The following is a 25,864-nucleotide window of genomic DNA, read 5'->3' as shown; positions in this document are numbered from 1 at the left end:
AGATAACTGCTCCTTCTCCCCAATCCCACTGCCACCTTCTGTTACCCTCCCTTCCTTTGAGGTGCACTCTGTGCGCATCTACTCCCCCTCCAACTGGCTGTCATTTACCGCCCCCCAGGGCCAGCCACCACCTTCTTTGACCACTTCACCACCTGGCTACTCCATTTCCTCGCCGCTGACATCCCCACTATCATCATGGGCGACTTCAATATCCCCATTGACTCTTCCCTCTCAGCTGCCACTAAACTTCTATCTCTCACTTCCTCCTTTGGCCTCACTCAATGGTCCTCTGAGGCCACTCACAAAGATGGCCACACGCTGGACCTCATCTTCACCCGCCTCTGCTCCCTATCTAACCTCTCTAACTCACCTCTTCCTCTTTCTGACAACAATCTACTCACATTCTCTTCCCTCTCCACTCCTTATCTACAATCCCCACCCCACAAACTTGCACACCCTAGCAGAAATCTTAAACACCTTGATCTACATTCACTCTCTGAATCCCTCCTCCCTGTCACAGACATAAGTTCCCTACACAATGTGGATGATGCTGCCGCACTATATAACACCACAATAGCTGCAGCTTTGGAATCTCTTGTCCCTCTCACACATACCAAAGCTCGCAAAATCAACAGACAGCCCTGGCACACCAGCCTGACCAAAGAACTGAGGCGAGCTTCCAGGGCTGCAGAGCGGAGATGGAAAAGATCCCACTCTAACGAGCACTTTATCGCATTCAAACAGTCCCTCACTACTTTCAAGACCACACTCGCCACAGCTAAACAAACCTACTTCTCATCTCTCATATCCTCCCTGTCTCACAACCCTAAACAGTTATTCAACACCTTCAACTCTCTCCTCCGTCCCCCAGCACCTCCTCCCTTCCCACTCATCTCAGCTGAAGACTTTGCCTCATTTTTCAAGCAGAAGATTGAGAGCATCAGAGATAGTTTTAGTCGACAACCCCCAGAGCCCTTCCTCCCAACTACCCAGCTCTCCACCTCGAAAACCAACTTCTCCACCATTACAGAAGATCGACTCTCCACTCTACTCTCAAGATCGCATCTCACCACCTGTGCACTTAACCCGATCCCTTCCCACTTCATCCCAAACCTCACCACAGTCTTCAACCCAACTCTAACCCATCTCTTCAACCTATCACTAACTGGTGTTTTCCCCTCAAGCTTTAAACATGCCTCTATCACACCTATCCTCAAAAAGCCTTCTCCTGACCCATCCTCTGTACCTAGCTATCGCCCTATATCACTTCTCCCTTATGCCTCAAAACTACTGGAACAACACGTCCTTCTTGAACTGTCCTCCCATCTCTCTTCTTTCTCCCTCTTCAACCGCTTACAATCTGGCTTCCGGTCACACCACTCCACCGAAACTGCCCTAACTAAAGTCACCAATGACATCTTAACCGCCAAGAGCAAGCAACACTACTCTGTCCTCCTCCTCGACCTGTTCTCTGCCTCTGCCACAGTGGACCATTCCCTATTACTACAGACCCTCTCATCCCTTGGCATCACAGACTTGGCCCTATCCTGGATCTCGTCATACCTAAAAGACTGGACATTCAGCGTCTCCCACTCACACACCACCTCCTCACCTCGCCCCCATCTGTCGGAGTCCCGCAAGGTTCAGTCCTTGGGCCCCTGCTCTTCTCCCTTTACACTTTTGGCCTGGGACAGCTCATAGAATCTCACGATTTTCAGTATCATCTCTATGCTGATGACACACAGATCTACATCTCTGGACCAGATATCACCACCCTACTAACCAGAATACCTCAACGTCTGTCCACTATTTCATCCTTCTTCTCCGCTAGATTTCTAAAACTTAACATGGACAAAACAGAATTCATCATCTTTCCCCCATCTCACGTACCCCCCCCCAATGAACCTATCCATTACAGTAAATGGCTGCCCACTCTCCCCAGTCCCACAAGCTCGCTGCCTCGGGGTAATCCTTGACACTGATCTCTCCTTCAAACCGCATATCCAAGCCCTTTCCACTTCCTGCCGCTTCAACTCAAAAAGATTTCACGGATCCGTACATTCCTAAACCAAGAATCTGCAAATGCCCTAGTCCATGCCCTCATCTCCCGTCTCAACTACTGCAACCTCCTGCTCTGTGGCCTCCCCTCTAACACTCTCGCACCCCTCCAATCTATTCTAAACTCAGCTGCCCGACTAATCCACCTGTCCCCCCACTATTCCCCGGCCTCTCCCCTCTGTCAATCCCTTCACTGGCTCCCCATTACCCAGAGACTCCAGTACAAAAGCCTAACCATGACATACAAAGCCATCCACAACCTGTCTCCTCCATACATCTGTGACCTCGTCTCCCGATACTTACCTACACGCAACCTCCGATCCTCACAAGATCTCCTTCTCTACTCCCCTCTTATCTCCTCTTCCCACAATCGTATACAAGATTTCTCTCGCGTATCCCCCCTACTCTGGAACTCTCTACCACAACATATCAGACTCTCGCCTACCATCGAAACCTTCAAAAAGAACCCGAAGACCCACCTCTTCCGACAAGCCTACAACCTGCAGTAACCACCGATCGACCAAACCGCTGCACGACCAGCTCTACCCTACCTACTGTATCCTCACCCATCCCTTGTAGATTGTGAGCCCTCGCGGGCAGGGTCCTCTCTCCTCCTGTATTCTCACCCATCCCTTGTAGATTGTGAGCCTTCGCGGGCAGGGTCCTCTCTCCTACTGTATCCTCACCCATCCCTTGTAGATTGTGAGCCCTCGCGGGCAGGGTCCTCTATCCTCCTGTATCCTCACCCATCCCTTGTAGATTGTGAGCCCTCGCGGGCAGGGTCCTCTCTCCTCCTGTATCCTCGTCCATCCCTTGTAGACTGTGAGCCTTCGCGGGCAGGGTCCTCTATCCTCCTGTATCCTCACCCATCCCTTGTAGATTGTGAGCCCTCGCGGGCAGGGTCCTCTCTCCTACTGTACCAGTTGTGACTTGTTCAAGATTATTGTACCTGTTTTTATTATGTATACCCCTCCTCACATGTAAAGCGCCATGGAATAAATGGTGCTATAATAATAAATAATAGGTTAACCTTATATTGTATAGATTACAATTAAGAAGAAACCTGAAACCCTCAAGCTGCTGCACAGTTCTACGCCAAAGGAACAAAACATCATCTATGTATCGAAACCACAGCACGTGTTCGGCCCCCGAGCCCACGTTCCCAAAGGCCAACGTCTCCCAGTACCCCAAGAAGAGGTTGGCGTATGAGGGCGCGCATCCAGCACCCATGGTCATGCCACGTTCCTGATGGTAGAACTGATCTTTAAAAACAAAAAAAATATGCGTGAGGACAAACTGTAGCAGCTCGAGGGCTGTCCAGGTTGGAGGTCCCAAGAAAGAAGCGGACTGCGTTGAGACAATCAGTGTGATCAGTGCAATGGTATGACGTCTCCACATCTGCTGTAACTAATAAGGTCCCATCTTCCACAAAGACGCCGTCAACCCTGGTTAGGAAGTCCGTCGTGTTCTTGACATACGATGGCATAGTTTCCGCTAATGATTTTAAGTAAAAATCGATAAACTTACATATTGGGTCGCATAAACCTCCCATGCCGGACACAATCGGGTGCCCTGGTGGATTGACGGTGTCCTTGTGTACTTTAGGGAGGAGATACAATGTAGGCACCCTAGGAAATTTGACTACTAGTCCATCAAGAACTTTCTTATTAATTATTCCCTCCTCATAAGCTTTTTCAAGAATCAACTGAAGTTGGTCTGAGAAGGAGGACAATGGGCAGAAGTTCAATTTCAGATAGGTATTGCCATCCTTCAATTGGAGAAATGCCTCTCATTCAGATTTAGATGTGCTTCCCCGCTTATCCACTGCCTTAAAAACAACATCCTTATGGGACTGCAGTTGATGAAGTACATCCCTCTGTTGGTATGTTAAGTTGTCAAATTGCTGCAGAATAGACAGTTTTTTTTCGTTGTGCAATGATATAGCGGGTTTCAGGCAGAATGCAATGATATAGCGGGTGACAGGCAGGGTGCAAAGATATAGTGGGTTTCAGGCAGAATGCAATGATATAGCGGGTGACAGGCAGGGTGCAATGATATAGCAGGTGACAGGCAGGGTGCAATGATATCAGGTGACAGGCAGGGTGTAATGATATAGTGGGTGACGGGCAGGGTGCAATGATATGGCAGGTGACAGGCAGGGTGCAATGATATCAGGTGACAGGCAGGGTGCAATGATATAGCAGGTGACAGGCAGGGTGCAATGATATCAGGTGACAGGCAGGGTGTAATGATATAGTGGGTGACGGGCAGGGTGCAATGATATGGCAGGTGACAGGCAGGGTGCAATGATATAGCGGGTGACGGGCAGGGTGTAATGATATAGCGGGTGACGGGCAGGGTGTAATGATATAGCGGGTGACGGGCAGGGTGTAATGATATAGCGGGTGACGGGCAGGGTGCAATGATATAGCGGGTGACGGGCAGGGTGCAATGATATAGCGGGTGACGGGCAGGGTGCAATGATAAAGCTGGTGACGGGCAGGGTGCAATGATAACGTTGGTGTTAGGCAGGGTGCAATGATAACATTGGTGTTAGGCAGGGTCCAATGATAACGTTGGTGTTAGGCAGGGTGCAATGATAACATTGGTGTTAGGCAGGGTCCAATGATAACGTTGGTGTTAGGCAGGGTGTGATTATATAGTTTACAGTGAGGGTGCTGTAATGAACTTAACTGTATTTATATTGAGGTGATATTTGTGATACCAACAGAAGTACCATATTTGTGAAGTGTAGTGGAAATTATACTGGGTTTTCTAAATATGTTAACCCCTTTCTGACATCTGACGTACTATCCCGTCGAGGTGATATGGGCCCCTATGACCACCGACTGAATAGTACGTCATCACCGATCAGCCGCACTAACGGGGGGAGCGTGGCCGGGAGTCAGCTGACTCACAGGTGACATCCAGCACTATGTGCCAGGAATGGTCACGGACCGCTCCTGGCACATTAACCCCCGGAACACTGCAATCAAACATGATCGCAGCATTCCGGCTGCATAGGGAAGCATCGCGCAGGGAGGGGGCTCCCTGCGTGCTTCCCTGAGACCCTCAGAACAAAGCAATGTGATCGCGTTGTTCCGAGCGTCTCCTCCCTGCAGGCCCCGGTTCCAAAATGGCCGCGGGGCTCCTTCCGGGTCCTGCAGGGAGGTAGCTTAAGGTACCGTCACACTAAACGATATCGCTAGCGATCCGTGACGTTGCAGCGTCCTGGCTAGCGATATCGTTCAGTTTGACAGGCAGCAGCGATCAGGATCCTGCTGTGATGTCGTTGGTCGCTGCAGAAAGTCCAGAACTTTATTTCGTCGCTGGACTTCCTGCTGACATCGCTGAATCGGCGTGTGTGACGCCGATTCAGCGATGTCTTCGCTGGTAACCAGGGTAAACATCGGGTTACTAAGCGCAGGGCCGCGCTTAGTAACCCGATGTTTACCCTGGTTACCAGCGTAAAAGTAAAAAAAAAAAAAACCACTACATACTTACATTCCGGTGTCTGTCCCTCGGCGCTCTGCTTCTCTGCCCTGTGTAAGCAGCACAGCGGCCGGAAAGCAGAGCGGTGACGTCACCGCTGTGCTTTCCGGCCGCTGTGCTGACACAGGGCAGAGAAGCAGAGCGCCGAGGGACAGACAGCGGAAGGTAAGTATGTAGTGTTTGTTTTTTTTTTACTTTTACGCTGGTAACCAGGGTAAACATCGGGTTACTAAGCGCGGCCCTGCGCTTAGTAACCCGATGTTTACCCTGGTTACCGGCATAGTTGGTCGCTGGAGAGCTGTCTGTGTGACAGCTCTCGAGCGACCAAACAGCGACGCTGCAGCGATGCGGATCGTTGTCGGTATCGCTGCAGCGTCGCTTAGTGTGACGGTACCTTTACAAGCGCCTGCTCAGAGCAGGCACCGGCAAGCCTCCTGCACTGCCTGTCAGATCGCTGATCTGACACAGTGCACTGCAAAGTGTCAGATCAGCGATCTGTCACTATAGTATGATGTCCCACCCTGGGACAAAGTAAAAAAATACATATTTACATGTGTAAAAAAAAAATCCTAAATAAATAAAAGAAGAATTGGGGTATGTGCACACGTAGATGGAACCTCTGCGGATTTTCCGCACCTGTTTTGAGAAATCCGCATGTAAAAAGCACTGCGTTTTACCTGCGGATTTTATGCGTTTTTTGTGCGGATTCCACCTGCGGTTTTACACCTGCAGATTCCTATTGAGGAACAGGTGTAAACCGCTGTGGAATCTGCACAAAGAATTGACATGCTGCGGAATAAAAATGCTACGTTTTGGCGCGGTATTTTCCGCAGCATGTGTACTGCGGATTTTGTTTTCCATAGGTTTACATGGTACTGTAAACTCAGGGAAAACAGCTGCGAATCCGCAGAGTCAAAACTGCTGCGAGTCCGCAGCAAAATCCGCAACGTGTGCACATACCCTTGTTCCAATAAATACATTTCTTTATCTAAATAAAAAACAAACAATAAAAGTACACATATTTAGTATCACCGCATCCGTAACAACCCGACCTATAAAACTGTCCCACTAGTTAACCCATCAGTGAACATTGTAAAAAAAAAGGAGGCAAAAAACAACGCTTTATTATCATACCGCCGAACAAAAAGTGGAATAACAAGCGATCAAAAAGATGGATATAAAAAAACATGGTACAGCTGAAAACGTCATCTTGTCCCGCAAAAAACGAGCCACCACACAGCATCATCAGAGAAAAAATAAAAAAATTATAGCCCTCAGAATAAAGCGATGCAAATATAATTATTTTTTTTATATAAAATAGTTTTTAATCGTATAAAAGCGCCAAAACATAAAAAAATGATATAAATGAGGTGTCTCTGTAATCGTACTGACCCGAAGAATAAAACGGCTTTATCAATTTTACCAAACGTGGAACAGTATAAATGCCCCCCAAAAGAAATTCATGAATAGTTGTTTTTTGGTCATTCTGCCTCACAAAAAACAGAATAAAAAGCGATCAAAAAATATCACTTGCCCGAAAATGTTACCAATAAAAACGTCAACTCGTCCCGCAAAAAGCAATATCTCACATGACTCTGTGGACCAAAATATGGAATAATTATAGCTCTCAAAATGTGGAGACGCAAAAACTATTTTTTGCAATAAAAAGCGTCTTTTAGAGTTTGACGGCTGCCAATCATAAAAATCCACTAAAAGACCCGCTATAAAAGTAAATTAAACCCCCCTTCATCACCCCCTTAGTTAAGTAAAAATAATAAAATGAAAAAATGTATTTATTTCCATTTTCCCATTAGGGTTGGGGCTACGGTTAGGGATAGAGCTACAGTTAGGGTTGGGGCTACAGTTAGGGTTGTGTTGGAGTTAGTATTGTGGTTAGGGTTGGAATTAGGGTTAGGGGTGTGTTGGGGTATGGTTGGGATTAGGGTTATAGGGTATGTTCGGGTTAGGAGTGTGGTTAGGGCTATGGTTACGGTTGGGATTAGGGTTAGGGGTGTGTCTGGGTTAGAGGTGTGGTTAGGGTTACCGTTGGAATTAGGGTTAGGGGTGTGTTTAGATTAGGGTTTCAGTTATAATTGGGGGGTTTCCACTGTTTCGGCACATCAGGGGCTCTCCAAACGCGACATGGCGTTCAATCTCAATTCCAGCCAATTCTGCGTTGAAAAAGTAAAACAGTGCTCCTTCCCTTCCGAGCTCTCCCGTGCTCCCAAACAGGGGTTTACCCCCACATATGGGGTATCGGCATACTCAGGACAAATTGGGCAACAACTTTTGGTGTCCAATTTCTCCTGATACCCTTGGGAAAATAAATATTTGGGGGCTAAAAAATCATTTTTGTGGGAAATTTTTTTTTTTTTTTCACGGCTCTGCGGTATAAACTGTAGTGACACATTTGGGGGTTCAAAGTTCTCACAACACATCTAGATAAGTTCCTTAGGGGTCTACTTTCCAAAATGGTGTCACTTGTGGGGGGTTTCAATGTTTAGGCACATCAGTGGCTCTCCAAACGCAACATGGCGTCCTATCTAAATTCCAGTCAATTTTGCATTGAAAAGTCAAACGGCACTCCTTCCCTTCCGAGCTCTCCCATGCGCCCAAACAGTGGTTTACCCCCACATATGGGGTATTAGCGTACTCAGAACAAATTGCACAACAAGTTTTGGGGTTCAATTTCTTCTGTTACCCTTGGGGAAAATAAAAATTGGGGGCAAAAAGTTCATTTTTGTAAAAAGAAAATATGATTTTTTATTTTTACGGCTCTACATTATAAACTTCTGTGAAGCACTTGGTGGGTCAAAGTGCTCACCACACGTAGATAAGTTCCTTAGGGGTCTACTTTCCAAAATGGTGTCACTTGTGGAGGCTTTCAATGTTTAGGCACATCAGGGGCTCTCCAAACGCGACATGGCAACCTATCTCAATTCCTGTCAATTTTGCATTGAAAAGTCAAATGGAACTCCTTCCCTTCTGAGCTCTGCCATGCGCCCAAACAGTGGTTTACCCCCACATATCTGGTATCAGCGTACTCAGGACAATGTGTACAATACCTTTTGGGGTCCAATTTTTCCTGTTACCCTTGGTAAAATAAAACAAATTGGAGCTGAAGTAAATTTTTTGTGAAAAAAGTTAAATGTTCATTAAAAAAAAAAAAAAACATTCTTGTGAAACACCAGAAGGGTTAATAAACTTCTTGAATGTGGTTTTGAGCACCTTGAGGGGTGCAGTTTGTAGAATGGTTTCACTTTTTGGTATTTTCTATCACATGAACCCCTCAAAATGAACTCAAATGTGATGTGGTCCCTTAAAAAAAAAATGGTGTTGTAAAAATGAGAAATCAATGTCAACTTTTAACCCTTAACTCCCTAAAGGTACCTTCACACTCAGCGACGCTGCAGCGATACCGACAACGATGCCGATCGCTGCAGCGTCGCTGTTTGGTCGCTGGAGAGCTGTCACACAGACAGCTCTCCAGCGACCAACGATGCCGGTAACCAGGGTAAACATCAGGTTACTAAGCGCAGGGCCGCGCTTAGTAACCCGATGTTTACCCTGGTTACCATCGTAAAAGTAAAAAAACCAAACACTACATACTTACCTTCCGCTGTCTGTCCCCGGCGCTCTGCTTTCCTGCACTGACTGTGAGCACAGCGGCCGGAAAGCAGAGCAGTGACGTCACCGCTCTGCTTTCCAGCTGGCCGGCGCTCACAGCCAGTGCAGAGAAGCAGAGCGCCGGGGACAGACAGCGGAAGGTAAGTATGTAGTGGTTGTTTTTTTTTACTTTTACGCTGGTAACCAGGGTAAACATCGGGTTACTAAGCGCGGCCCTGCGCTTAGTAACCCGGTGTTTACCCTGGTTACCAGTGAAGACATCGCTGAATCGGCGTCACACACGCCGATTCAGCGATGTCTGCAGGAGATCCAGCGACGAAATAAAGTTCTGGACTTTCTGCAGCGACCGACGACATCACAGCAGGGGCCTGATCGCTGCTGCCTGTCAAACTGAACGATATCGCTAGCCAGGACGCTGCAACGTCACGGATCGCTAGCGATATCGTTCAGTGTGACGGTACCTTAACAAAAAAAAAAATGTTGGTTCCAAAATTGTGCTGATGTAAAGTAGACATGTGGGAAATGTTACTTATTAAGTATTTTGTGTGACATCTCTGTGATTTAAGGGCATAAAAATTCAAAGTTGGAAAATTGCGAAATTTTCAAAAGTGTCACCAAATTTCCGTTTTTTTCACAAATAAACGCAGGTAATATCAAAGAAGTTTTACCACTAACATGAAGTAGAATATGTCACGAGAAAACAATGTCAGAATCATTAGGATCCGTCAAAGCGTTCCAGAGTTATAACCTCATAAAGGGACAGTGGTCAGAATTGTAAAAATTGGCCCGGTCTTTAGACCTCATGTATAATCTTATTGCAGGTATGAAAACCATATAAAACCGTTTTTTCTATAATAATAACTCCTGTCCGGAACCGGATTTCCAGAGTCAAAGCGATGGCAGGGTGGAGCTGATGGGAGACTGAACCAATGCCTCACCCCTGCCTTCCAGCGGAGGCTGGCACCCTAAATTACGCGTCAATGGCGATAAAAGCACTTACATAATGCAGAAGGATAAAGCAGGCGTAATAGCTTAGAATAAATTGTATCATAAAAGACTTTCCCTCAGTATATCAAATATGATTCCTCAATGAGGGAATGACAGCACTTTGCACATTACTGCATTAATATTGTAAGGTGTCCTACAGATACATTAGATCCACCTATCTGGACTCATTATTGGTCCCTTCTTCAAGTCTACAAGTATGATAAGCGTCAAGGATTAACTTATCTGGTCACATGTTGAGACCCAACGCGTTTCCCCCTTTCTGGTGCCGGGTTCAACAGGAGGCATTTGTGAAGGAAATCTTTTGTAGTATGACAAAGTCCAGCTGAGAAGAGTGTGCTGTTAATCACTGTGTTCCACCATGCCTAAATAGATCACTCACCCGTCGGTTACATCGGTGCACGTGAGGAAAGACTAATAGGATCCTTCACTTCTCAGTTGTCTCCTTTCCCATTGTGTGCACACACGCCAGCCCAAATCCCAGCACTGGAGGGTCCAGGCTCACGTGCGCCTGTGGAGAATCCTAACTTCCTCCTATTGTCTCTTCTTTCTATGTGTGCATTGGCCGGAATCCCGGCGCTCAGGATTTATTTTTAAACCGCAAAACCATGGGAGACAAATCATCGCTCATGCCCCTGGTACATGACCTTGGTGCCGTAGTGCGCAGGCGCCGGCACTTAAGGTCATACATAGCGCTTCCCACACTCCTCGTTTGGCAACAAAAATGGTGGAGGAGTGGGTCTTCTTATTGCTACCAACTGCACCTTTAACCCAATCTCGCCTTTACTACCCTCCCTTATCCTCCCTTCCTTTGAAGTCCACTCGGTTCGCATCTACTCTCCCTCAACCTCCAAGTGGCCATCATATACTGACCTCCGGTCCCAGCCACTACCTTTATTGACCAATTCTCTACCTGGCATCTTTACTTTCCACTGACATTCCCACCATCATCATGGGTGACTTGGGCATCCCTACTGACAGCCTCCAGTCAGAAGCCTCCAAACTCCTGTTGCTTACTTCATCTTTTGGACTTACTCAGTGGTCCTCCGCAGCCACTCACACAGACGGACATGCATTAGACCTGATCTTCATCCATCTCTGCTCCCACTCTAACTTCACAACCTCCCCTCTGCCTCTGTCTGACCATCATCTACTCAGTTTCTCATCCCTGTCCTCCTCACCTGTCACCATGTCCAGCAACTAGCGCACCCCCGCAGAAACCTCGCACATCTAGGCACACACACTCCATAACTATTCTACCACTGTCATCCATATCCTCACTCCACGACACAGTGCCACTGCTTTCTACAATGCCACTCTCGCATCAGCCATTGACGCGATCGCCCCTCTCATGCATAGCAGAGTGCGACGTATCATAGTAACATAGTAACATAGTAACATAGTTAGTAAGGCCGAAAAAAGACATTTGTCCATCCAGTTCAGCCTATATTCCATCATAATAAATATCCAGATCTACGTCCTTCTACAGAACCTAATAATTGTATGATACAATATTGTTCTGCTCCAGGAAGACATCCAGGCCTCTCTTGAACCCCTCGACTGAGTTCGCCATCACCACCTCCTCAGGCATGCAATTCCAGATTCTCACTGCCCTAACAGTAAAGAATCCTCTTCTATGTTGGTGGAAAAACCTTCTCTCCTCCAGACGCAAAGAATGCCCCCTTGTGCCCGTCACCTTCCTTCACCTTGTATCAATAGACAACCCTAGCACAATAACATCACTTAAAGCTTGGGCAAGTGTCCAGGGTTGCCGAGTGGGGTTATAAGAAAACACATTCGCAAGATGATTTCACTGCATTGAAACAAGCAACACTCGCATTCAAATCTGCCCTCACCTCCTGCTAAACAGGCCTATTTATATCCCTGTATCTTCCTTATCCTACAACCCCAACAGTTATTCAACACTTTTAACTTCATCCTGGTCCCTCCACTGCCCCCTCCATCCTCCCTCATCTCTGCTGAGGACTTTGCCATACACTTAAAAATAATATCAACCAAACAAGGCAAGTCTTTATTCAACCACCACAACCGCTTTGTATACCAGACCAATGCCCAAACCCCATAACCTCCCTCTCCAACATCACTGAAGGAGAGCTTACTCATCTCTTCGCCAAAATAGACCTCACCACTTGTGCATTTGACCCCAACCTTACCACAACACTTATCCTATCCCTAATCCATCTCTTCAACCTATCAGTAACTTCTGGTACCTTCCCTTCTGCGTACAAACATGCCACATTCACACCTATCCTCAAAAAGCCAACCCTCGACCCGACCGCTATGTCATGCTATCTCCCCATATCGCTGTTCCCATTTGCTTCCAAACTCCTTGAGCAGCACGTCCACACTGAACTTTCCTCCCACCCCTCATCTAACTTGCTCTTTGACTATCTACTATCTGATTTCCGTCCCCATCATTCCATTGATAATGCCCTGAGCAAAATTACTAACCACTTACTTACAGCCAAAGCTAACAGACAATTCTCTATACTTCTCCTTCCAGACCTTTGCCTTTGACACAGTTGACCACTCTCTCCTACTGCAGATCTTCTCTTCCTTTGGCATCAAAGACCTTGCCCTATCCTGGATCTCCTCATACCTTTTCAACCGCACATTCAGTGTCTCCCACTCCCGCACTACCTCATCATCCCACCCTCTCTCTGTTGGAGTCCCCCAAGGCTCTGTTCTAGGACCCCTACTCTTCTCAATCTATACCCTTGTCCTTGGAAAACTCATAAAGTCTTACGGCTTTCAGTACCATCAATATGTTGATGACACTCCGCTCTACATCTCTGGCCCAGATGTCACCTCTCTAATGTCCAGATCCCAGAGTGTCTATCAGCCATATCTTCCTACTTCTCTCACTTTGTCAAACTCAGTGTGGACAAATCTGAACTCATCATCTTTCCTCCATCTCGCGTATCTTCCCTACCGGATCCATATACCGCAATGAATGACATCATGCTTTCCCCCTTACAGGAAATCTGCCTACTCGGAGTAACCATGGACTCTGCCCTGTCATTCAAACTGCACATCCAAGCCCTTTCCACCTCCTGTTGCCTCCAGCTCAAAAATATTTCCAGAATCCGTCCTATCCTTAACTCTCAATCTACAAAAATGCTTGTGCATGCCCTCATCATTTGACGCCTCAACTACTGCAACATCCTCTTCTGTGGTCTCCCTGCTAAGACTATCAGACCTCTCCAGTCTTTCCTTAACTCTACTGCCCGACTTTACCTTCTGCAAATCTCTTCACTGGCTTCTAATTCCTCAGCGTATCCAGTTCATATTACTAATACTGACCTTTAAAGCCATCCATAACCTGTCTCTTCCATATATCTCTGAACTAATCTCCTGATATCTTCCCACACGTAATCTCTGGTGATCCCAAGACCTCCTTCTCTCCTCCACGCTTATTAGTTCCTCAATCGGCTCCAAGACTTCTCTTGAATATCCTCCATCCTCTGGAATTCTGTGCCCCAAAATGTCTGATTATCCACCACATTTTGATCCTTCAGACGGAACTTGAAAACTCACCTCTTTAACAAAGCTTACAGCCTGCACTGACCTCGCTGCCTCAACACTACCCGAGCTACTGCCTCACCAACACCAGAGCTGCCGCAACCACCTAACCTACTGTCTTCCTCCCCACCATCCTGTAGAATGTAAGCCCGCAAGGGCAGGGTCCTCTTTACTCTGTACTAGTCTGACATTGTTTGTTTGATTACTGTAAACTATATCTGTATTTTGTATGTAACCCCTTCTTATGTACAGTACCATGGAATCAATGGTGCTATATAAATAATAATAATTTAATAACAACCTGAGTGACCAATCGCCCCCAGAAGTCACATAATTAGTACATTGCGTCCACCTGGATGTGATTTCTTCTCAGTATAACTACAGCTGTTCTGTGAAGACCTCAGAGGTTTGTGTGAAAACATTAGGGATTAAACAGCATCATGAAAACGAAGGAGCCCACCAGACAGGTCAGGGATAAAGTGAAGAAGTGAAGAAGAGTAAAGCAGGGTTATGTGATAAAAAAAGCAGTCCATGCTCTGAACATCTCACCGAGCACTGGTTAATCCATCGTCCAAAAATGACAGGAGTATGGAGTGATGGGAAGATGGATGGAGCTAAATACAGGGCAATCCTGGAGGAAAACCTGTTAGAGGCGGCAGGAGACTTGAGACTGGGGCGTAGGTTCACCTTCCAGCAGGACAAAGACCCTCAACATCCTGCCAGAGCTACAATGGAGGGTTTAGATCAGAGCATATTCCTGTGTGTGAACGGCCCAGTCACTGTCCAGACCCAAATCCCAGAGAATCTGTGAAAATTACTGATCAGTCGTCTCCATCCAATCTCACTGAGCGAGAGCGAGTGTGCAAAGAAGGGGCAAAATGTCACCTCTAGATGTGCAAACATGGAGAGACAGACCCCAAAAGACTGCAGCGAAAGTCCTGAATCAGGGGCGGAATACAGAAGCACGGCCCAATTTTTTTTTATATATTTTTATATATTGTATTTGTAAATTAGAAAACCCTGAATGATTTCCATTACACTTCACAAACACTTATTACTTTGTGTTGGTATCACAGAAAATCCCAATAACATACATTTTAGTTTGTGGGTGTAACGTGAAAAAATGTGGAAAAGTTCACAGGGTATGAAGACTTCTTCAAAGCACTGTATATCCACGAATCGAAGGAGAGAAGGAGCTCATTCTAAAAAATGCTTAGAGCAAAGTTTATCCGTGCTCCGACACATTTCTCTTGTACGCCGGAAGACTGTTTACATTATATCTGAAGTTCGGAGGCAGCTCGGCAGGAAAACAGCGATCACGTAACAGCTCGATAACCGTCCAGTAGAAAATGTCCTGCTCTGACGTGTATCCGCAAGTGTGAACTCTGTACTGTATCTGTGGAAGTCATAAGACTTCACCCTGAAGCTTCCACATCCTGCAAGAACTTCTGAAGGTGGGTGATCTGGGTCACATTTGGACTTGTGTGCAGCTGGGGCTCAGCTTGTATCCCACCCTAAGCATTATATACAGCTAGAACGCAGCTTGTATCCCACCCTAAGCTATATATATATATATATATATATATATATATATATATATATATATATATATATATATATATATACAGCTATAATGCAGCAACGCAGGGAGGAGAGGAACAGATCAGGAAACCGGACTAACCGGGGATTCAAGATAACACGTGGAAGATAATATCTACTGGTCTGCCTTGTAACATATATAAAGGAAACTAGACTAATATATATGTGTGTGTGTATGTATGTATATATATATATATATACCTGATTCTAACGCATCAGGTATTCTAGAATATGCATGTCCATGTAGTATATTGCCCAGTCACGTAGTATATTGCCCAGTCACGTAGTATATTGCGCAGCCACGTAGTATATTGCCCAGTCACGTAGTATATTGCCCAGCCACGTAGTATATTGCCCAGTCACGTAGTATATTGCCCAGTCACGTAGTATATTGCGCAGCCACGTAGTATATTGCGCAGCCACGTAGTATATTGCCCAGTCACGTAGTATATTGCCCAGTCACGTAGTATATTGCCCAGCCACGTATGTCACAGATTAAAAAATAAACATACTCCCCTAACGATCCGAGGGCCCCTTGTAGTTGTAACATACTCACCTCTCGTCGCTGCTCCTCAGTTTCCCGTCTCTCCGCCTCCTGGGATCCAACGGCACTGTGCCAATGTTCGCGTGGCTGCCGCCATCTTGCGTTCCCAGGATGCATTGCGAAATTACCCAGATGACTTAGCGGTCTTGCGAGACCGCTAGGTCTTCTAGGTAATTTCGCAATTCATCGCTGGGAAAGGAAGATGGCGGCAGGCGCGAGCGGCTTAACTGACAACGGAGGGTGAGTATAGCAGGTTTGTTGTTTTTTTTTTTTTTTAAATTATTTTTAACATTATTTTTTTTACTATTGATGCCGCATAGGCAGCGTCAATAATAAAAGGTTGGGGACACACAGGGTTAATAGCCGCGGTAATGGAGTGCGTTACCCGCGGCATTAACCCTGTGTTAGCGGTGACCGGAGGGGAGTATGGAGCGGGCGCCGGCCACTGACTGCGGGGAGTAAGGAGCCGCCATTTTCTTCTGGACTGTGCCCGTCGCTGATTGGTCGCAGCAGCCATGACAGGCAGCTGGCGAGACCAATCAGCGAATGAATAACCGTGACAGACAGAAGGACAGACGGAAGTGACCCTTAGACAATTATATAGTAGATATATATAGCAGCCACATAGTATAATAGTATTTAGCACAGGCCACGTAGTATATAGGAGCCATGTAGTATATAGCAGACAAATACTACGTGGCCTGTGCTATATACTATGTGGCTGCATCATACATACATATTGTAGAATACCCGATGCTTTTACAGGCCACGCAATATATAACAGTGGCCACACAGTATATAACACAGCCACATACTATATAACAGCCCACGCAGTATATAGCAGCCACGCAGTATATAACACTGGCCACGTAATATATAGCACAGCCCACAGAGTATATCACACTGCCCACATAGTATATCACACTGCCTATGTAGTATATAGCAGCCACACGGTATATAACACAGCCCACGTAATATACAGCAGTGTGGGCACCATATCCCTGTTAAAAAATAATTAAAAAATAGTTATATACTAACCCCCTGGGATCCACCGAAGCGAGACCGCTAAGTCATCTGGGTAATTTCGCAATGCATCCTGGGAACGGAAGATGGCGGCAGAGAGTGCGGCTCGGCGGACTACGGAGGGTGAGAATAGCAGTTTTTTTGTTTTTTTATTATTTTCAACATTACATTTTTTTACTATTGATGCCGCAGAGGCAGCATTAATAGTAAAAAGTTGGGGACACACAGGGTTAATAGCAGCGGTTACGGAGTGTTACCCGCGGCATAACGCAGTCCATTACCGCCGGCATTAACCCTGTGTGAGCGGTGACCGGAGGAGAGTATGCGGGCGCCGGGCACTGACTGCGGGGAGAAAGGAGCGGCCATTTTCTTCCGGACTGTGCCCGTCGCTGATTGGTCGTGGCTGTTTTGCCGCGACCAATCGGCGACTTGGATTTCCATGACAGACAGAGGCCGTGACCAATGAATATCCGTGACAGAAAGAAAGACAGAAGGACAGACAGAAAGACGGAAGTACCCCTTAGACAATTATATAGTAGATGTCATACTGCTCATGTTATACCGGGAAAAATATAATAAATGAGATTAATATTATCTGGACTAATAGTTATATTCTTGTACATAGGAGCAGTATTATAGTAGTTATATTCTTGTATATAGGGGCAGTATTATAGTAGTTATATTCTTGTACATAGGGGCAGTATTATAGTAGTTATATTCCTGTACATAGGGGCAGTATTATAGTAGTTATATTCTTGTACATAGGGGGCAGTATTATAGTAGTTATATTCTTGTACATAGGGGCAGTATTATAGTAGTTATATTCTTGTACATGGGAGCAGTATTATAGTAGTTATATTCTTGTACATGGGAGCAGTATTATAGTAGTTATATTCTTGTACATAGGGGCAGTATTATAGTAGTTATATTCTTGTACATGGGAGCAGTATTATAGTAGTTATATTCTTGTACATAGGGGCAGTATTATAGTAGTTATATTGTACATAGGGGCAGTATTATAGTAGTTATATTATTGTACATAGGGGCAGTATTATAGTAGTTATATTCTTGTACATAGGGGCAGTATTATAGTAGTTATATTCTTGTACATAGGGGCAGTATTATAGTAGTTATATTATTGTACATAGGAGCAGTATTATAGTAGTTATATTCTTGTACATGGGAGCAGTATTATAGTAGTTATATTCTTGTACATAGGGGCAGTATTATAGTAGTTATATTCTTGTACATAGGAGCAGTATTATAGTAGTTATATTCTTGTACATGGGAGCTGTATTATAGTAGTTATATTCTTGTACATAGGGGCAGTATTATAGTAGTTATATTCTTGTACATAGGGGCAGTATTATAGTAGTTATATTATTGTACATAGGGGCAGTATTATAGTAGTTATATTCTTGTACATGGGAGCTGTATTATAGTAGTTATATTCTTGTACATAGGGGCAGTATTATAGTAGTTATATTCTTGTACATAGGAGCAGTATTATAGTAGTTATATTCTTGTACATAGGGGCAGTATTATAGTAGTTATATTCTTGTACATAGGAGCAGTAATATAGTAGTTATATTCTTGTACATAGGAGCAGTATTATAGTAGTTATATTCTTGTACATAGGGGCAGTATTATAGTAGTTTTATTCTTGTACATAGGGACAGTATTATAGTAGTTATATTCTTGTACATGGGAGCAGTATTATAGTAGTTATATTCTTGTACATAGGGGCAGTATTATAGTAGTTATATTCTTGTACATGGGGAGCAGTGTTATAGTAGTTATATTCTTGTACATAGGAGCAGGATTATAGTAGTTATATTCTTGTACATAGGGGCAGTATTATAGTAGTTATATTCTTGTACATAGGGGGCAGTATTATAGTAGTTATATTCTTGTACATAGGGGCAGTATTATAGTAGTTATATTCTTGTACATAGGAGCAGTATTATAGTAGTTATATTGCTGTACATAGGGGCAGTATTATAGTAGTTATATTTTTGCACATAGGGGGCAGTATTATAGTAGTTATATTCTTGTACATAGTGGCAGTATTATAGTAGTTATATTCTTGTACATAGGAGCAGGATTATAGTAGTTATATTCTTGTACATAGGGGCAGTATTATAGTAGTTATATTCTTGTACATAGGAGCAGGATTATAGTAGTTATATTCTTGTACATAGGAGCAGTATTATAGTAGTTATATTCTTGTACATAGGAGCAGGATTATAGTAGTTATATTCTTGTACATAGGGGCAGTATTATAGTAGTTATATTCTTGTACATAGGGGGCAGTATTATAGTAGTTATATTCTTGTACATAGGGGGCAGTATTATAGTAGTTATATTCTTGTACATAGGAGCAGTATTATAGTAGTTATATTCTTGTACATAGGAGCAGGATTATAGTAGTTATATTCTTGTACATAGGGGCAGTATTATAGTAGTTATATTCTTGTACATAGGGGGCAGTATTATAGTAGTTATATTCTTGTACATAGGGGGCAGTATTATAGTAGTTATATTCTTGTACATAGGAGCAGTATTATAGTAGTTATATTGCTGTACATAGGGGCAGTATTATAGTAGTTATATTTTTGCACATAGGGGGCAGTATTATAGTAGTTATATTCTTGTACATAGTGGCAGTATTATAGTAGTTATATTCTTGCACATAGGGGGCAGTATTATAGTAGTTATATTTTTTGTACCTGGAATAGTAATAACTGTGTGGCTATATCTCCTGCGCGATAATATAGGTGAATTTAATGAAAATGTAGAATCCCTGTGGGTGGAGATAAGGGGAGGGGGAAAAAATAATAAATTACTGATAGGGGTTTGTTATAAATCTCCAAAAATAATGGAAGCAATGGAGAATATCCTCGTAAAGCAAATAGATGAAGCTGCGACTCAAGGAGAAGTCATTATTATGGGGGACTTCAACTACCCTGAAATAGATTGGGGAATAGAAACCTGCAGTTCCAGCAAAGGTAATCAGTTTTTGACAATTATGAGAGACAATTACCTTTCACAACTGGTTCAGGACCCAACAAGAAGGGGGGCACTGCTAGACCTAATATTAACCAACAGGCCAGACCGCATATCAAATATAAGGGTTGGGGGTCACTTGGGAAATAGCGATCACAAAATAATAAGTTTTCAAGTATCCTTTAATAAGATGTGTAATAGAGGGGTTACAAGGACACTAAGCTTCAGGAGGGCAAATTTCCAACGGATGAGAGAGGATCTTGGTGCAATTAACTGGGACGATATCCTGAGACATAAAAATATACAAAGAAAATGGGAGACGTTTATTAGCATCCTGGATAGGACCTGTGCACAGTATATACCGTATGGGAATAAACATACTAGAAATAGGAGGAAACCAATATGGCTAAATAGAGCTGTAAGGGGCGCAATAAGTGACAAAAAGAAAGCATTTAGAGAATTAAAGGAAGTAGGTAGTGAGGAGGCATTAAATAAATACAGAAAATTAAATAAATTCTGTAAAAAGCAAATCAATGCAGCAAAGATTGAGACAGAGAGACTCATTGCCAGAGAGAGTAAAAATAATCCTAAAATATTCTTTAACTACATAAATAGTAAGAAACTAAAAAATGATAGTGTAGGCCCCCTTAAAAATAGTCTGGGTGAAATGGTGGATGAGGATGAGGAAAAAGCCAATATGCTAAATGACTTTTTTTCATCAGTATTTACACAAGAAAATCCCATGGCAGACAAAATGTCTAGTGATAAAAATTCCCCATTAAATGTCACCTGCTTAACCCAGCAGGAAGTGCGGCGGCGTCTAAAAATCACTAAAATTGACAAATCTCCGGGCCCGGATGGGATACACCCTCGAGTACTGCAGGAATTAAGTACAGTCATTGATAGACCATTATTATTTATCTTTAGAGACTCCATAATAACAGGGTCTGTGCCGCAGGACTGGCGTACAGCAAATGTGGTGCCAATATTCAAAAAAGGGACAAAAACTGAACTCGGAAATTATAGGCCAGTAAGCTTAACCTCTACTGTGGGTAAAATACTGGAGGGCATTCTAAGGGATGCTATACTGGAGTATCTGAAGAGGAATAACCTCATGACCCAGTATCAGCACGGGTTTACTAGGGACCGTTCATGTCAGACTAATTTGATCAGTTTCTATGAAGAGGTAAGTTCCAGATTGGACCAAGGGAACCCAGTGGATGTAGTGTATATGGACTTTTCAAAAGCTTTTGATACGGTGCCACACAAAAGGTTGATACATAAAATGAGAAGAATGGGGATAGGGGAAAATATGTGCAAGTGGGTTGAGAGCTGGCTCAGGGATAGGAAACAAAGGGTGGTTATTAATGGAGCACACTCGGACTGGGTAGCGGTTAGCAGTGGGGTACCACAGGGGTCAGTATTGGGCCCTCTTCTTTTTAACATATTTATTAATGACCTTGTAGGGGGCATTCAGAGTAGAATTTCAATATTTGCAGATGACACTAAACTCTGCAGGGTAATCAATACAGAGGAGGACAATTTTATATTACAGGATGATTTATGTAAACTAGAAGCTTGGGCTGATAAATGGCAAATGAGCTTTAATGGGGATAAATGTAAGGTCATGCACTTGGGTAGAAGTAATAAGATGTATAATTATGCGCTTAATTCTAAAACTCTGGGCAAAACCGTCAATGAAAAAGACCTGGGTGTATGGGTGGATGACAAACTTAAATTCAGTGGCCAGTGTCAGGCAGCTGCTACAAAGGCAAATAAAATAATGGGATGCATTAAAAGAGGCATAGATGCTCATGAGGAGAACATAATTTTACCTCTATACAAGTCACTAGTTCGACCACACTTAGAATACTGTGCACAGTTCTGGTCTCCGGTGTTTAAGAAAGACATAGCTGAACTGGAGCGGGTGCAGAGAAGAGCGACCAAGGTTATTAGAGGACTGGGGGGTCTGCAATACCAAGATAGGTTATTACACTTGGGGCTATTTAGTTTGGAAAAACGAAGACTAAGGGGTGATCTTATTTTAATGTATAAATATATGAGGGGACAGTACAAAGACCTTTCTGATGATCTTTTTAATCATAGACCTGAGACAGGGACAAGGGGGCATCCTCTGCGGTTGGAGGAAAAAAGGTTTAAGCATAATAACAGACGCGGATTCTTTACTGTAAGAGCAGTGAGACTATGGAACTCTCTGCCGTATGATGTTGTAATGAGTGATTCATTACTTAAATTTAAAAGGGGACTGGATACCTTTCTGGAAAAGTATAATGTTACAGGGTATATACACTAGATTCCTTGATAGGGCGTTGATCCAGGGAACTAGTCTGATTGCCGTATGTGGAGTCGGGAAGGAATTTTTTTCCCCAATGTGGAGCTTACTCTTTGCACATGGGTTTTTTTTGCCTTCCTCTGGATCAACATGTTAGGTTAGGCTATGGGTTGAACTAGATGGACATATAGTCTTCCTTCAACCTTAATAACTATGTAACTATGTAACTATGTATATTATCTTACAGGACACTTGCCACACAATGGATCTGAATTCGTACTTCCAGAGGGTGAGTTTGACAAATTCTGGACATCCTTCTCTCTCAGCATTATGAGAATTACACCGCCACCATGTACACTCTGTACCGATAGAAGGTCTCAGCATACATAGTGGAGAAAAAATTATCTTGGATGTTTCATGGATATACAACAAAATTGTAGTTAGACGACGAGGAGGTTTCTGTTATGAGAACAATGGTCTTTTCTTGTGGGTGCTCCAACAACTGGGCTACCAAACACAGGTATTGTCGTCAAAGGTGAGAAACAGAATAATTGGCATTTTTGGTCCCCCATTTGAACACATGATATTGGTAGTTAACCTCGAGGGAAGAAGATGGCTTTGTGATGTCGGCTTTGGGGAAACATTTGTTGAGCCGTTTCCACTGGAGGCCGGGTGGGAAGAGGAACAGGACAGTGGTGTATTTCGTTTACAAGTACAAGGAGATGAATGGTACATGGAGAGGAAGGAAGAAAATGGCTGGAGATGTCTCTATAAGTTCACCCTGGAGGAGAGGACATTTGAGGATTTCCGGGAAATGTATGAATATCATCAGACGTCGCCCAGTTGTATATTTGTTCAAAAATCCATATGTTCCTTACAACTCCCACGAGCAAGACTGACGTATATAGGAAGGCAACTTATCAGCACCGAGTACACCAAGGGCGGAGGAAGTGTGAAGACCACTCGAAAACTTACTGATGAGGAGATCCCAGAACTACTCAGAGATACATTTGGGATTGTCCTGAGTGGAAAACTAATTCCTAAAGATGAAGATATCGTAATGCCAAAGACACATCAACCAGTAAGGTTCATGATTGATGACCTGTTGCTAAAAATGACAGTAGTACGGTAATTTTGTAATACATTCCATGCATGGTCGTCTTCTGATCATATTCCCAGTAATGAGTAATCGGCCTAAATAAAGAAATGGTACTTCACATAGTTTAAAGAGATTGACACCCAATGTATAATAATGAAAACATTTTAGAGTTCGGGTGTTTTCAGTATTTTCTCTTTTTATCTTTCACACTAGAGTTAATTTAGGAAAACTGAACCAGTTGATTAATCGATTACATTTTTTTTCTAGGACTCTTCTTCCAAGTTGGACCTGAACACCTATCTCCAGAGAATCGGAATTGCAGATTACACTGCAGTTTCCGGGACACCATCACTTTCTAAATTACGGACTGTACATCGCCAACATGTTCTTTCTGTTCCCTTTGAAAGCCTCAGTATCCACAGCGGGGAAAAAATCTTTCTGGACATTGGCTGGATTTATGAGAAGATTGTCTTGAGGAAACGTGGAGGCTTCTGTTTCGAGAACAACGGTCTTTTCTTTTGGGTCTTGCAACAATTGGGCTACCAGCCACGAGTGTTATCAAGCAGCGTGAAGATCCAAGTGTCCGGTCTTTATGAACCTCCACTCTCGCATATGATGATGACGGTGGACCTTGAGGGAAGGAGATGGTTGTGTGATGTTGGTTTTGGGGACGGAATCATGGAACCATTCCCTCTGGAGGCCGGCTGGGAAGAGGAACAGGACTGTGGTGTCTATCGGTTACAAGTAGATGAAGATGAGTGGCACTTGCAGAGGAAGGAGGAAAACGTCTGGAACAGTCTCTACAAGTTCACACTCAAAGAAAGGACATTTGAGGATTTCCGGGAGCTGTGTGAACATTACCAGACGTCGCCCAGTTCATTCTTTGTCCAAAAATGCTTTTGTTCCCTACGGCTCCCACATGGACAACTGACATACATGGGGCGCCGACTAATAAGCACCGAGTACAGAAAAGGAGGTGGAAGTGTGAAGACCACAGAAGAAGTCACTGAGGAGGAGATTCCAGCTCTACTCAGAGACAAATTTGGGATTGTCCTCAGTAGGAAACTAACACCAAAGGATGAATAGCCGCTGATCAAACTGGATCTATTGTTATACTTCTATGTGCACTATATGTACGGGGCGCAATGTCTTTATCGCTTCCTTTTAACTTTAGTTGATTGAAAAGACAACCCTAAATCAATCAAAACTTGTCACCCTGCGATAACAGACACCAAACCCCTGTTTATCAAGGGATGCAACGCTCACCCATCTGTATAGAGCGAAATCAAAAGGCATTTGTATATCTTCACCTCATTTAAACTTTACTGAGAATTTCTGCTATAAGAGGGGAGATAGAGCTGCTTCATTCAATCTATAACCAGAAACTAAGCACAAAGTCAAGGAAAGTCCTCTGATTTTTGTGTAAAAAAAAAATAAATAAAATTATTACACTAAAACCACTTACTTGTATCTCATCGATGAAATTAAGATAAAAAAACAATTCTGACAGTTGTGGCGTTTTTATGGCGTTCACTGTGTTATAAAATTAACCTGTTGATATAACTTTACAGGACAATGAAATAATGATGTTACTAAGATAAAAATAAAGTTGTAAAAAAATGGTTTGTGTCTCCATTTCTGAGACTTTTTTGTGTGGTATGTCGGCTCCAAAAATAGTTTGTTTGGATTAGTTTGTTAAATCTCTGAATTCAAGGTGAACAGATCATTTTAAAGTGCAGCAGTTTCCCAATCTCCCACCCTCCCATGCAGGTTTTTTTGTTTAATGGCTTTGTTTCAAAAGGATAATTAATGGACAAGTGACCACAGTCTAACAGCAATCAATAATGGTGTTGGAGGCTGCACCATCAAATCGCAAACCTGTTCTGGCTAGTCTCTTTGCATGATAAACAATAAGACAACCCAACTCTAAATTCTTCCATCTTGGCACCAAATAGGACTTGGAAGGTGTCCTAACTAACTTCATTATTATGGGAAGATCAAAACACAGGATTGTTGTACAAAACCTATTTGTTTGTAAGTATGATGTTAAAAAACTTAAACTGATTATATTTATTACCGAACCATGGCATTTTGTTGGGTGGACGATCTGTAGGACGATCAATCTTGTGCAAGTGTAGATAGGTCACCTGGGTCTTCTCCACCATTATCTTGATAGTATTCACCCATTGGGTTGCTGGTGTTCCTCTTCGCCTTGTTGCTTCTATTCTTCTCACCATGATGTCCTTCTCCAGTAATTGCTCTCTTTGTATGATGTGTTCAAAGTAGGCTAGTCGTAGCTTGGTGATCCTTGCTTCCAGTGACAAGTCTGGTTTGATTTTTTTCTTCTTGCTTTCCATGGTATTGGTAACATCCTTCTCCAGCAGCCCATTTGAAGGAATCAATTCTTCTATCTTGTTTCTTTATCATCCTGTCTTTGCATCCGTATGTTACCATAGAAAAGACCAAACTATGTACGAGTCGTGTCTTCGTCGTCAGTGAAATTTTCCTTTATTTGTTGACATTGTCCAGTGACTTCATTGTTGATTTGCCCATAGCTATTCTTGACTTCCGGTGT

The 25,864-nt window shown here is 43.6% G+C and overlaps 1 protein-coding gene and 1 pseudogene across 1 annotated transcript; both read left to right on the top strand.

Annotated features, from left to right (window-relative positions):
* Window positions 1-15,047: 15,047 nt before the first annotated feature.
* On the top strand, window positions 15,048-24,912 carry LOC138645509 (arylamine N-acetyltransferase 2-like). The gene is made up of 3 exons (XM_069734899.1): window positions 15,048-15,179; window positions 22,438-22,479; window positions 23,557-24,912. Exons 2-3 carry the CDS (start codon window positions 22,453-22,455, stop codon window positions 24,373-24,375), a joined length of 846 nt encoding a protein of 281 aa, XP_069591000.1. The 5' UTR covers window positions 15,048-15,179; window positions 22,438-22,452; the 3' UTR covers window positions 24,376-24,912.
* Window positions 22,489-23,450, top strand: LOC138645758 (arylamine N-acetyltransferase, pineal gland isozyme NAT-10-like; annotated as a pseudogene).
* Window positions 24,913-25,864: the final 952 nt, after the last annotated feature.

Source organism: Ranitomeya imitator, chromosome 7, assembly GCF_032444005.1.
Source record: "Ranitomeya imitator isolate aRanImi1 chromosome 7, aRanImi1.pri, whole genome shotgun sequence".
NCBI classification, from domain to species: Eukaryota; Metazoa; Chordata; class Amphibia; order Anura; family Dendrobatidae; genus Ranitomeya; species Ranitomeya imitator.
The sequence above is the reverse complement of the archived record's forward strand: the minus strand, read 5'-3'. Positions and strand labels throughout refer to the sequence as shown.